The 14,658-nt window shown below is 46.6% G+C and overlaps 1 protein-coding gene across 1 annotated transcript in view; it reads left to right on the top strand.

Moving 5' to 3' along the window:
- The first annotated feature begins 246 nt into the window (after window positions 1–246).
- LOC308163650 (sorting and assembly machinery component 50 homolog A-like) overlaps window positions 247–14,658 on the top strand; it is a 20,267-nt gene continuing 5,855 nt past the window's right edge. The window contains exons 1-9 of the mRNA XM_080537825.1: window positions 247–387; window positions 2,727–2,840; window positions 3,672–3,773; window positions 4,124–4,211; window positions 4,748–4,854; window positions 9,254–9,384; window positions 11,403–11,490; window positions 11,730–11,858; window positions 14,388–14,459. Coding sequence (XP_080393951.1) covers window positions 367–387; window positions 2,727–2,840; window positions 3,672–3,773; window positions 4,124–4,211; window positions 4,748–4,854; window positions 9,254–9,384; window positions 11,403–11,490; window positions 11,730–11,858; window positions 14,388–14,459 — 852 coding nt within the window. The 5' untranslated portion in view covers window positions 247–366. The remainder of the gene's footprint in view (window positions 388–2,726; window positions 2,841–3,671; window positions 3,774–4,123; window positions 4,212–4,747; window positions 4,855–9,253; window positions 9,385–11,402; window positions 11,491–11,729; window positions 11,859–14,387; window positions 14,460–14,658) is intronic.

Consider the following 14,658-nt stretch of genomic DNA (forward strand, 5'->3'; position numbering starts at 1 on the left):
TACATGAGCATATTCTATGTATCATGTTCTAACAGGTCCGCAGACTCACTAAATCGTGATTAAAGAAAAAGATAGAGAATAAAGAAAGAGAATACAAAAATAAAATAAAAAAACGAACAAGCGCTCCAATCCCACATAATGCATAGGATCGTTCTTTCCGATATATCTGGCCCCGCCCACTTCTCAATGACAGGTGACTCATCTCTGACCAATCACAGCGCTCGGACGGGGAGCAGCAGAGTGTCATGGCGTCTCCCATGAAGGCTGCTCGCTGCTGGAGGATCTAAGACGTCGTCCGGGTTTCTTCCTTCTGTCAATGTGTTTCTGAGAGTACGAGGACGCGTTTAGAAGAGCTGAGTCGTGACCATGGGGACTGTCCACGCCAGGGTGAGACTCTGACCTGTAAACTAGGAGAAATGAAGACGTTATTGTGGTTGACCTCCCCAGCAGGCTGCATGTGTCTGGTACTCTGTGTTCTCTGGGAGGATCAGAGGCCGTGGTGCAGCTCTGAATGAACGGCCCAGCCCTTCATTATCACATGCATCTATCTATCTATCTAACAAACCTTCATTATCACATGCATCTATCTAACAAACCTTCATTATCACATCTATCTATCTATCTAACAAACCTTCATTATCACATGCATCTATCTAACAAACCTTCATTATCACATCTATCTATCTATCTAACAAACCTTCATTATCACATGCATCTATCTATCTAACAAACCTTCATTATCACATCTATCTATCTATCTAACAAACCTTCATTATCACATCTATCTATCTAACCGTCAGTACAATGTCATGGCTTCAATGTCTTCCGTGCATATTGATTATTGTATTATTGCGATGCGAGTCCGTCAGATTCAATGTAATTGTCATTGGCATAGTAGTACAATGTACAAAGTACAGAGACAACGAAATGCATTTAGCATCCAGCCAGACAGTGCATAGTGCAGCCATAGATATATATATATATATATATATATATATATATATATATATATATATATATATATATATATTATATATACAGAGGTGAGGTATGTACAGTAAGATATACAGTAGATATGTACAAAGCAGTGGTTATCAATATGTACAGTATAATACTATGTGCAAAAACAGCTCCTCCTGACATCAAACATGTTCATCCTGTTGGGGGGAGTGAAGGAGGCTGGAGGGGGGGACTGGGTGGGACTGGGGGGGGTGAAGTTCATCCTGTTTGGGGGCGGGGGGTATAGAGGAGTCAGTCCTTGAATGGCCAGTAACCATTGGTCTGCTACAGTTGTGTTGTCAAGTTCACAGTAGGGATGGACGGTTTCCAATTATTGAAACCGAAAAACCGTCAGAGAGTAAAACCGCGGTTTTCCGGTTAACCGAAAAATACAGTAAAAAAAAAAAAAAAAAAAAGTTTTTTTTTTTTTTTTTTTTTTTTTAAAGAGCGCCAATTTCAAATAATTGAGCCCTACTGCTACAATACACTCATGTCGAACACCATTAAAACACCGTAAGCACAGTCGCAACACATTTAGGCTACTTAGTTTCACAAATATAAGTGGAAAGGCAGACTTTTGTAAGCTACACCATACATGAAAACACATGAACACTTAACACACCAGCTCCGCTGATCCAGGGTGCACGCCTGCACGGAAGATCATCTCTTGGAACAGCGTCTTCATTGAATGAACTGCTTTCTCAATATCTTGGTTCTTAGACAAAGTTTCAGCTGCTGCTCAATGTATTTAAATATTTGAATACTGCTCAATAATCACTGAAATATTAGACTTAGAATTATGCAGTGAACATACTTAAAGCTTTTCATAAAAACCACATGCCGCGAGACTGACTCGTCCTGAACTGTCGTAAGTCAGTCAACAAAGAATGCCCCATCAAAATAAAAGTGCCCATGGTAGAGCTGTCAAAATAGAGCTTTCAAAATAAATGTACTAATACAGATAGAGATAAATACAGAACTACCTTTGCGTCACTAAGTGACCGCGTATCTTCTGAGACATGCGTTCTGTCATCACTTTCAGTAGCGCCTTCACACACAGTGGCGCTGTGCACAAACACTCTTGATCCGTATAGCTCTTGTTTTATTATATTGTGGTTTAGTAAATACTGCACTTGGAGTTACATTCAATGCATGATTTGTGCTATAGAACATAAATAAAGTTTGATTGATTGATTGATATCAAATCAAATCACATTTTATTTCTATAGCGCATTTCTCACAAAAGTGTGGTGCGCTTTACAGAGAGCAGCGAAAATGATCTTATTAAATGTAAGCGAGTAATTGTAAAAAACCTTTCCTATCTACCAATAACTGAAGGCAACTATCTTTCCCATAGAGTGATTCGTTACCCTTAAATATAATCCCAATTAGATATTAATCCTCAGTTATTCTTCACAACTGACCAAACCTCTCACTCATTGCGCGGCAGATTCAGACTGTATCATTGTTATTTTCACACACGACAAACATGTGACATGTTCCAGTTTTATTCTTATTCTATTTTATTCTTCAAAAAAAAAAAAAAAAAAAAAAAAACGGTTTCAGACGGTTTTGATAAAAAACCGTTTCTATTTTTATAAACCCCGGTTTTCGGTTTAACCGAAAAACCGTCCATCCCTAGTTCACAGAGAACAAAAACATGATGGCTAAGATGTGTCAGCCTTGTCTGTGTCTGTGTCTGTGTGTGTCTGTGTCTGTGTGTGCAGAGCCTGGACCCGTTACCGATGCACGGGCGTGACCTGGGGGTGCACCCTGATGATGTCATCGAGGGGGTGGAGGCAGAGCACGAACCCAAGAAAGAAGTCCTGGAGAACAAGGATGTGAGTGACCTTTAACCTTTAACCCTTAACCTGGACATCTCTGCTGCTTATGAAAGCCTTTCCTTTGTGTAGATCATCTTCTAGGTGTTAGGGTTAGGATGTGGGGGGCGGCTGTGTCTCAGGAGGTAGAGCCGGCGTCTAATGATCGCAAGGTTGGCAGATCGGCAGTTCGAGGCCCGACTGGCCACATGTCGAAGTGTCCTTGGGCAAGACACTGAACCCCAAATTGTTCCCAATGAGCGGGCCGGCGCCTTGCATGGTAGCTGAGTCAGTCTATATAAGTTAGTCTATGTAAGTCAGTCTATATAAGTCAGTCTATATAAGTCAGCCTATGTAAGTCAGTCTATGTAAGTCAGTCTATGTAAGTCAGTCTATGTAAGTCAGTCTATATAAGTCAGTCTATATAAGTCAGTCTATATAAGTCAGTCTATATAAGTCAGTCTATGTAAGTCAGCCTATGTAAGTCAGCCTATATAAGTCAGCCTATATAAGACTTAAGTCAGTCTATATAATTCAGTCTATGTAAGTCAGTCTATATAAGTCAGTCTATATAAGTCAGTCTATATAAGTCAGTCTATATAAGTCAGTCTATATAAGTCAGCCTATATAAGTCAGCCTATATAAGTCAGCCTATATAAGTCAGTCTATATAAGTCAGTCTATATAAGTCTTTCTATATAAGTCTTTCTATATAAGTCAGCCTATATAAGTCAGCCTATATAAGTCAGCCTATATAAGTCAGCCTATATAAGTCAGCCTATATAAGTCAGTCTATATAAGTCAGTCTGTTTACCATGTTATGTAGGGTGTCTGACTCGTCTTGTGTGTGCAGGTTGTTGTTCAACATGTCAACATCGAAGGTTTGGGGAGAACCAAGGAGGACCTGCTGGGATATGAGATCTCTGAGGTGTTCAACGCCAAGAACCTGATAGATGTAAGACACGCCAGAGTCCAGCCTGGAGCACTAGAACATCACTGTTTGATTAGGGTTAGCTGTGGTATATCTTCAATAAGCTGTGTGGTATATCTTCAATAAGCTGTGTGGTATATCTTCAATAAGCTGTGTGGTATATCTTTAATAAGCTGTGTGGTATATCTTTAATAAGCTGTGTGGTATATCTTTAATAAGCTGTGTGGTATATCTTTAATAAGCTGTGTGGTATATCTTTAATAAGCTGTGTGGTATATCTTCAATAAGCTGTGTGGTATATCTTTAATAAGCTGTGTGGTATATCTTTAATAAGCTGTGTGGTATATCTTTAATAAGCTGTGTGTGTCTCTCAGGTGATGAAGAAGTCTCACATCGCCAGGCAGAAGCTTCTCCGTCTGGGCGTCTTCAAAGAGGTGGAGGTCGTCATTGACACGTCAGAAGGTATGGAGGGAGAGAGAGAGAGTGTGTGTGAGAGTGTGTGTGAGAGTGTGTGTGAGAGTGTGTGTGAGAGTGAGTGTGAGAGTGAGTGTGAGAGAGAGTGTGAGAGAGAGTGTGAGAGAGTGTGAGAGTGTGAGAGTGTGAGAGAGTGTGAGAGAGTGAGTGTGAGAGAGTGTGAGAGAGTGAGAGTGAGAGTGAGAGTGAGAGAGTGAGAGAGAGAGAGAGAGAGAGAGAGAGAGAGAGAGTGTGAGAGAGAGTGTGAGAGAGAGTGTGAGAGAGAGTGTGAGAGAGAGTGTGAGAGAGTGTGAGAGAGTGTGAGAGAGTGTGAGAGAGTGAGAGTGAGAGTGAGAGTGAGTGAGAGTGAGTGAGTGAGAGTGAGTGAGTGAGAGAGAGAGAGAGAGAGAGAGAGAGAGAGAGAGAGAGAGAGAGAGAGAGAGAGAGAGAGAGCTCTATCACAGTCAGCCTTATTGACAGGGTCTCTGGTCACTGCTTGCTGTGTGTGTGTGTGTGTGTGTGTGTGTGTGTGTGTGTGTGTGTAGGTAAGGATGCGTTGCCTAACGGTCTGGACGTGACCTTCGAGGTGACTGAGATGAAGAGGTTAACAGGAAGCTACAACACCATGGTGGGCAACAACGAAGGCAGCATGGTGAGATATATACACATTAATACACACACACACACCACACACACACACACAGATAGGAAGCTACAACACCAAAAACGAAGGAAGCATGGTGAGACTCACACACACATACACACACACTCACATTAATACACACAAGAAAAGATTTCCATTATAAGATCAGAAATATCATTTGAGAATTCAAAGTCTAATTTTCTACTCCCAGATGAATTAGTATGCCTATTGCTGTCATGGATTCATTTGAGCTCATCAACCCCCATACTTTAAAAACAGTTGTTTCACTTTTATTGAATCCTCAACATGCTCACTTGATCCAATCCCAACATGGTTCTTCAAAAGTGTTTTTGACTGTTTAACTGACGATGTATTAGAAATTGTGAACTCTATCAACTGGCATCTTTCCCACTCCCCTAAAATCTTCCATTATAAAACCACTACGTAAGAAAGGAAAGCAAGATAATTCTGTTCTTGGAAATTTCAGTCAGGTTTTCGTTCTAACCACAGTACTGAGACTGCATTAGTAAAGGTTGTAAACGATCTCAGACTTATCATAGATGCTGGTGGTGTATCAGTTCTTGTCTTGTTAGATTTGAGTGCTGCTTTTGATACAGTAGATCACACTATTCTAATACATCATTAAGAAAACGGTGTTGGTCTCTCAGGACTTGTATTAGAGTGGTTTAAATCTTATCTAGCTGGTAGAAATTTCTCTGTTGTTCTGGGAGACTCTGTTTCTGTTGACATCACATGTGGGGTCCCTCAGGGGTCTATTCTTGGTCCCTTGCTCTTTTTTTAGTTTAGTTAGTTTATTATTTCACAGGGACAGTGCATATTAAAATACATATGAGACACAAATGCAATATGCCGGAGTTAGCCAATCAGGCTAGTTTAAGTCCGTAGTCCCTGGCCAGATGTTCAGTTGGCACTTGGAAACCTAAAACAATCAAAACAATTAAAATCAACAAATCAAATACTGGTTAGGCAGGCATAAAAGCAACACACATATTACATAGAGGCACAGACATCAAAGCCGAACATAGTACAATACAAACGCCTTACAAGCAACATGCACATTACAGGGTTAAAAGCACATGGAGCTACATTACAGTCAGCATGCACCAGGACAGGGTACATCACAGGGCGGCACACAACGGTGAAGCACAGCATGGGCACTACAGACACAGACATAGACATAAGGTTACGTAGACAAGACAGCGGGACAGCATGGCAATGAAAGGCACAGGCAAGCAGCTCAGCACTGTCACATTCATAGGCATTTTAGTAGGGATGTCCCGATCCCACTTTTTCACTACCGATACCGATACCTGGGCTTCGGGTATCGGCGATACCGATACCGATCCGATATTTGTATACATTTTTTGACCCCTGAATAATAACAAATACCTCCCCAGTATATAGTCCACACCAACAACAGTTAAATTAAAGACTGCCAGCCTTTATTAAAGCAACACATGCGACGTGTTGTGGATTGGAACTACGGATCATAAGCTTTCAAATGATGTGTCATACATTGAAATCCGAAAAAATATGAAGTTAGAGTCATTTGAATGTTGTTAGACGTCAGGCACATATAGGGTTAACCTCTTTGTAATGAAACCGGAAGCACACAGCGCTATGCGCATTTTAAGCGCATATAGGACTCGCGTGAAGCATTTCTGCGACTCGCGTGAAGCATTTCTGCGACACGTGTTTCTGTTCACTGTTTTCATTCCCCCATCGCTTATACACATAAGTTTGACTGCGGATGACAGTAGGATCGGATCGGAGCCTTTTTTTTTCTGGTGCGTTCCCCGATCCAGCATTCAGGACCAATATCGGGTCGATATCCGGTATCAGTATCGGATCGGGACATCCCTACATTTTAGTGTTGGCAGATTTGGTGTGTTATGAGCTTTAGCTGTCGAGAGAAGGCTGTGTATGTGGTGGGTTCCCTGATGTGATTTGGTAGGGTGTTCCATTCTTGTGCAGCTTTAAATGAGAAAGCAGACTGACCAAAGATGGACTTCCTCAGTGGGACAATACAGTTCCCTCTTGCGACTCCTCTTGTTATCTGACTTGTGTGTGCTCGTTGTTTTACAAAGCCACTGAGAGGAGGTGGGGTCAGATTGTGTAGAACTTTGTAGACTAGGCACAAGTTGGCATACTTGATTAGATTGTCCCAGCTGAGACGGTTTTGTTTTTTCAGTATGTGGCAGTGGTGAAATCTGTTTGTTTTTTTGTCAAGAGTTTTCATGGATTGTTTATATGTGTGGTGGCCTGGGAAAACCCTTCACATGGTGGCATTTTGACATTTTCATTTTTTACTATTTCCATAAATTAGAAGTTCTCAGCTATTCATAACTGGTTGAATGACTGAGATAGCCCTTTATTTTAAAAAGTTATGAGCATTTTAATGTAGCATGTCAAAAAAAGTGAAAGGGGAGAAATCCTCCCCTTTCTCCTCCGGGTCGGGGGAGGAGCCTATGCAGATCGTCCGGTCTCGTTAGTCTGCTTGTGATGCGGTGGTAGTCTGCTTGCCTCGTCGGTATGCGAGGGACAGATCCATTTGTGTGTCTTCTAGTTAAGATGTTATTACTTTATGCTTATTGTGAGCATCAGTAAACTGGCAATAACACAGGTGGAAGTATCGTCTCTCCTTTCGCTCATGTGTGCGTGCGTTGCTTAACTGAGAATGAGACACGTTCAACGTGATGTTGTTTCGCTAGCAAACTACCCGCCACAAAAACATACAAATAAGTACTTTCTCTTTTGTTTTCTTAAAATGTTTATTCACCATAATGTAGTATGGAGTTCAAAGTACTAGAATACCACATAATATCAACATCGCCAAAATCGCGATTTCCATCTATATTTGCTCTTTGCCACGAACGAACGCCAGCGACATCCGACGGGTTTTCCCAGGCCACCACACATATAGTGATTCTAGAGCAGGGGTGCCCACACTTTTTTGAACCAAGATCTACTTTTCAAGTAGCCAGTCTGCCAAGATCTACCAGTCTAGTTTCAACATCGCAAACGTACACGCATGTACTACACACACACACACACACACACACACACACACACACACACACACACACACACACACACACACACACACAGTTCCCAGCCTGCATAGTAAACTCACAATGCACTTTCTCTCTCTCTGTCACACAGCCACACAGGAGAAGACCATCACAAACCCTCCCTCTTTGCTATTCACACACACACACACACACACACACACACACACACACACACACACACACACACACAGACACAGACAGACACACCGACACACACACACACATTTGCCAGTCTGCATAGGGAGCCATAGCACAAACCCTCCCTCTCTCTCTCCCCCCCCCCCTCTATCTCTCCCTCTCCCCCCCCCCCTCTCTCTCTCCCTCTCCCCCTCTCTCTCTCTCTCTCTCTCTCTCTCTCTCTCTCTCTCTCTCTCTCTCTCTCTCTCTCTCTCTCTCTCTCTCTCTCTCTTACACACACACACACACACTCACTTTCTCTCACTCACACACTGACAGCCAGTCTGCAGTACCATAGCCAACTACTGATCCAACAAACAGAAAAGTAAACCAGATACAAAACAGGTAGTTCCCTAGTTTGAAAGGAGGAAATAAATGCATTTCTCTACCTTAGTGGGAGACCTGGCACTGGGAGGAGGCAGCTAGTTTCTAGTAGTCAGGGCTGTAGGAGCTGGTTGCAAGGTGTAGGCAGGCTTGCAAGGTGTCATCAGCCGCTGTGGATCTGTCATCGAAAAGGCAATCTGCAGCCTCGAGAAACGCTTTTTTCACAATTTCGCCGTCTTTGAATGACTTCTTGTGTTTAACAAGAACGTGACTGACGCGATAAGAAGCTATCGTTGCAGCCGTACGTTTTTTTTTTTCTTTTCTTTTTTCTCTCCTTTTGGGTTTTGTTCAATGCCATGCGATCTACCCATACTACTTTTGCGATCGACCGGTCGATCGCGATCGACGTATTGGGCACCCCTGTTCTAGAGGCTTCAGGGTTGTGCTGCTTGTCTGTGACCAAGTGGTTAGGCAATAGATGATGTGAGACATCTCTTCTCCCTGTACATGATTCCATTAGATGGAATCATCAGAAAACATGGTGTACATGTTCATAGTTATGCTGATGATACTCAGCTGTACATATCAGTATTGTGTTAGACGTGTGTTTGTCATCGTCATCCCCCCCCCCCCCCAGGTCCTGGGTCTGAAGCTGCCTAACATGTTTGTCGTCGTCCCCCCAGGTCCTAGGGTTGAAGCTGCCTAACGTGATTCCCCCCCCAGGTCCTAGGGTTGAATCTGCCTAACGTGTTTGTGTCCCCCCCCCCCCAGGTCTTAGGGTTGAAGCTGCCTAACGTGTTTGTGTCCCCCCCCAGGTCCTAGGGTTGAAGCTGCCTAACGTGTTTGGTAGGGCAGAGAAGCTGACCTTCCAGTTCTCGTACGGCACCAAGGAGACCAGCTACGGCCTGTCCTTCTTCAAACCCCAGCCTGGGAACTTCGAACGCAAGTACGACCTCCCAGACCAGCTGTGTGTGTGTGTGTGTGTGTGTGTGTGTGTGTGTGTGTGTGTGTGATTTTCTATTTTAGTAACGAGGTGAAGGTGGATGTTGAGGTGATGTTGAGATTAATGTTGAGGTTGAGGTGGGTGTTGAGGTGAAGGTGGACCTTGAGGTGATGTGGAGGTGAATGTTGAGGTGAAGGTGAATGTTGAGGTGAATGCTGAGGTGATGTTGAGGTGAAGGTGAATGTTGAGGTGATGTTGAGGTGAATGTTGAAGTGAAGGTGATGTTGAGGTGATGTTGAGGTGAATGTTGAGGTTAGGGCTGCAACTAATGATTATTTTGATAATCGATTAATTTGCCGATTATATTTATTTTTTTTAATTAAAAATTATTTATTTTGCAAATTTTATTTTATGTTTTCTAAATCAGCCAGGCCTATACATATACATGTGCAAAATGAATAAGTATTAATAAAAAATAAAAAATAATATAAATAAAAAAGGCTTTGCTACATCAAATAGGTTTAACAACAGACCATGGACTATGGCGGTAGATTGTTTCAATAAAGTAGTTGAACTCTAGCTCAATACATGCATTGTTTTAGGTAATAACTTTGCTTAATGTAAAGGTCAGTAACCCTAAGTGCAATATAGGCTACAGACAAGACACTAATGTTTTTATATAACAGATATGCTCCAAAACAATGCAATGTGTCCTCTCACTCCATACAATAGGCTAGGCGACAGTCAGTGCCTCACTCTAACTCACGGGTAGCTTGGTAGGCTACCACTAGCTAGCCTTTAGCTTATCACCTCTGCTCTACCACTGACGTTAGCCAGCTAGCTAAATACACTTGTCATGCAATATTGAATTCATGAATGCGAGCAAACACTCACTGGCTATCGCATTACATTACAGTCATTTAGCTGACGCTTCGCCAGAACTCACACTAACGCATTTGCATGGAGAGCAGGAGACCATGGAAGGGCTGAGCCCAGCAGGACTTATAGAATAAAACAATAGGAAGTTAGCTGTAACCCTCCTCTATAGAAACATAGTTAGTGTAACCCTCCTCTATAGAAACATAGTTAGTGTAACCCTCCTCTATAGAAACATAGTTAGTGTAACCCTCCTCTATAGAAACACAGTTAGTGCTCTGGTTCTCAGCACAGCTACGCAGACTACAGCTGGACGAGCAGCGTAGTGACAGTCAGCTAGCGGCAGCAGCGAGCTAACCCTGCTAGCTAACTCACTAGCATGTCCTGACAGCAGACAGCAGACAGCTTCACTCTCAAGGCTTTTGAGTAGCATGATTTAAATGTAGCCGCCGCGCCGGTGTAGGTACCGGATTTTCCCACTTTTCCGGTTCCGGTCATAGGTTCTGCCCTTTCCGGCCATAGGTAGCGCTATGATTCGCTATGATTCGCGATGCCTACACCGGCCGCAAGACAGCGTGGCGTGCGTCAACAGGAAGTAGGTTTGTTATGGAAACAAAAAAAAAACGGATTTCGTCGCCAACGAATTTTGTTATCGATTTAATCGATTCGTTGTTGCAGCCCTAGTTGAGGTGATGTTGAGATGAATGTTGAGGTAATGTTGAGGTGAATGTTGAGGTGATGTTGAGGTGAATGTTGAGGTGGAGGTGAATGTTGAGGTGATGTTGAGGTAGAGGTGAATGTTGAGGTGAAGGTAAATGTTGAGGTGGATGTTGAGGTGAATGTTGAGGTGAAGGTGAATGTAGAGGTGATGTTGAGGTAGAGGTGAATGTTGAGGTGGATGTTGAGGTGAATGTTGAGGTGAAGGTGAATGTAGAGGTGAATGTTCAGGTGAATGTTGAGGTGAAGGTGGATGTTGAGGTGATGTTGAGGTGAAGGTGGATGTTGAGGTGGATGTTGAGGTGAAGGTGAATGTTGAGGTGATGTCAGTGGTCCTGTTGACCGTGTGTGTGTGTGTGTGTGTGTGTGTGTGTGTGTGTGTGTGTGTGTGTGTGTGTGTGTGTGTGTGTGTGTGTGTGTGTGTGCAGCCTGACTCTGAACCTGTACAAGGTGACCGGCCAGTTCCCCTGGAGCTCCCTGAAGGAGACCGACCGCGGAGTCTCCACCGAGCTGAACGTGAGTGAGGTCATCATGATGTCGTCACTGTGTCTCTGATGATGTCATCACTGTGTCTCTGATGTCATGACTGTGTGTCTGATGTCATCACTGTGTGTCTGGTGATGTCATCACTTAACTGTGTGTCTGGTGTGGCTCACATTTGGGTCACATAAAAAAAAAGGAAATAATAATAATTGTATCACTTTGTTTTCTTTCTTTTTTTTATTCCCCCCCCTCCCTCTCTCCCCCCCCCTCAGTTCCCAGTATGGAGGACCAACCACACCCTGAAGTGGGAGGGGGTATGGAGGGAGCTGGGCTGTCTGGCTCGCAGTGCCTCCTTCGCCGTGAGGGAGGAGAGTGGACACACCCTGAAGTCTGCCCTCTCGGTATGCCCCCCCTACACCCCCTAGACCCCCCTAGACTCCTCTAGATCCCTCTAGACACACCCTGCAGTCTCCCCTCTCGGTACGCACCCCCCTTAGACCCCCCCAGACCTCCCTAGATCCACCTAGACACCCTTAGACACACCCTGAAGTCTGCCCTCTCGGTATGCCCCCCCTACACCCCCTAGACCCCCCTAGACTCCTCTAGATCCCTCTAGACACACCCTGCAGTCTCCCCTCTCGGTACGCACCCCCCTTAGACCCCCCCAGACCTCCCTAGATCCACCTAGACACCCTTAGACACACCCTGAAGTCTGCCCTCTCGGTATGCCCCCCCTACACCCCCTAGACCCCCCTAGACTCCTCTAGATCCCTCTAGACACACCCTGAAGTCTGCCCTCTCGGTACGCACCCCCCCTAGACCTCCCTAGATCCCCCTAGACACCCCTAGACACACCCTGAAGTCTCCCCTCTCGGTACGCACCTCTTAGACCCCCCTAGACCGCCATAGACCCCCCTAGACACACCCTGAAGTCTGCCCTCTCGGTACGCCCCCCCTAGACCCTCCCTAGACCCCCCCACACCCCCTAGACCCCCCCTGGACCCCCCTAGACACACCCTGAAGTCTGCCCTCTCGGTACACCCCCCTAGACCCCCCCAGACCCCCCCCACACCCCCCTAGACCCCCCCTGGACCCCTCTAGACACACCCTGAAGTCTGCCCTCTCAGTACGCACCCCCCTAGACCCCCCCCCACACCCCCCTAGACCCCCCCCACACTCCCCTAGACACACCCTGAAGTCTGCCCTCTCGGTACGCACCCCCTAGACCCCCCTAGACCCCCTAGACCCCCCCCCACACCCCCCTAGACACACCCTGAAGTCTGCCCTCTCGGTACGCACCCCCTAGACCCCCCTAGACCCCCTAGACCCCCTAGACCGCACCAGACCCCCTAGACCCACCTAGACCCACCTAGACCCCCCTAGACCCACCTAGACCCCCCTAGACCCCCTAGACCCACCTAGACCCACCTAGACCCCCCTAGACCCACCTAGACCCACCTAGACCCCCTAGACCCCCCTAGACCCACCTAGACCCACCTAGACCCCCCTAGACCCCCTAGACCGCCCTAGACCTCCCTAGACCCCCCTAGACCCCCCTAGACCCACCTAGACCCACCTAGACCCCCCTAGACCCACCTAGACCCACCTAGACCCCCTAGACCCCCCTAGACCCACCTAGACCCACCTAGACCCCCCTAGACCCCCCTAGACCCACCTAGACCCACCTAGACCCCCCTAGACCCACCTAGACCCACCTAGACCCCCTAGACCCCCCTAGACCCACCTAGACCGCCCTAGACCTCCCTAGACCCACCTAGACCCACCTAGACCCCCCTAGACCCACCTAGACCGCCCTAGACCTCCCTAGACCCACCTAGACCCACCTAGACCCCCCTAGACCCACCTAGACCGCCCTAGACCTCCCTAGACCCCCCTAGACCCACCTAGACCCACCTAGACCCACCTAGACCGCCCTAGACCTCCCTAGACCCACCTAGACCCCCCTAGACCCCCCTAGACCCCCTAGACCTCCCTAGACCCACCTAGACCCACCTAGACCCACCTAGACCCCCCTAGACCCCCTAGACCCCCTTAGACCCCCTAGACCCCCCTAGACCCCCTAGACCCACCTAGACCCCCCTAGACCCCCCTAGACCCACCTAGACCCCCTAGACCCACCTAGACCCCCCTAGACCCCCCTAGACCCACCTAGACCCCCCTAGACCCCCCTAGACCCCCTAGACCCCCCTAGACCCACCTAGACCCCCCTAGACCCCCTAGACCCACCTAGACCCACCTAGACCTCCCTAGACCCCCCTAGACCTCCTAGACCTCCCTACACCCCCCTAGACCCACCTAGACCCACCTAGACCCCCCTAGACCCACCTAGACCCCCTAGACCCACCTAGACCCACCTAGACCCCCTAGACCCCCTAGACCCACCTAGACCCCCCTAGACCCCCTAGACCCCCCAGACCCACCTAGACCCCCCTAGACCCCCTAGACCCCCCCGAGCTGTTCTCTGACCCTGTACTCTTGTTCTAGCACAATAAGGTCGCCATGTCCTGCTGACCTCTGTCATGACCTCTGACCTGTGTTCTCCTCAGCACACTGTCTCCATAGTAACCTCTGTCTGACCTCTGACCTGTGTTCTCCTCAGCACACCGTCTCCATAGTAACCTCTGTCATGACCTCTGACCTGTGTTCTCCTCAGCACACTGTCTCCATAGTAACCTCTGTCTGACCTCTGTGTTCTCCTCAGCACACCGTCTCCATAGTAACCTCTGTCTGACCTCTGACCTGTGTTCTCCTCAGCACACCGTCTCCATAGTAACCTCTGTCATGACCTCTGACCTGTGTTCTCCTCAGCACACTGTCTCCATAGTAACCTCTGTCTGACCCCTGTGTTCTCCTCAGCACACCGTCTCCATAGTAACCTCTGTCTGACCTCTGACCTGTGTTCTCCTCAGCACACCGTCTCCATAGACACCAGGAACTCTGCCATCTTCCCCAAGAAAGGAGCTTTACTGAGGATCCACTCGGTCTGTCTGCCTGCCTGCCTGCTTGCCTGCCTGCCTGTCTGTCTGTCTGTCTGTCTGTGTGTGTCTTTGTCTGTCTGTCTGTCTGTCTGTCTGTGAGTGTGCCTAGTTGTATGTAGTACCACAGCTCTATAGCTGTATTTGCTGATGTTCTGCCCCGCCCCCTGTGTTTGAACACATTACACCTGACCAAATTAAAATG

Source organism: Nansenia antarctica (assembly GCF_963989245.1).
Source record: "Nansenia antarctica genome assembly, chromosome: 8".
Lineage (NCBI taxonomy): Eukaryota > Metazoa > Chordata > Actinopteri > Argentiniformes > Microstomatidae > Nansenia > Nansenia antarctica.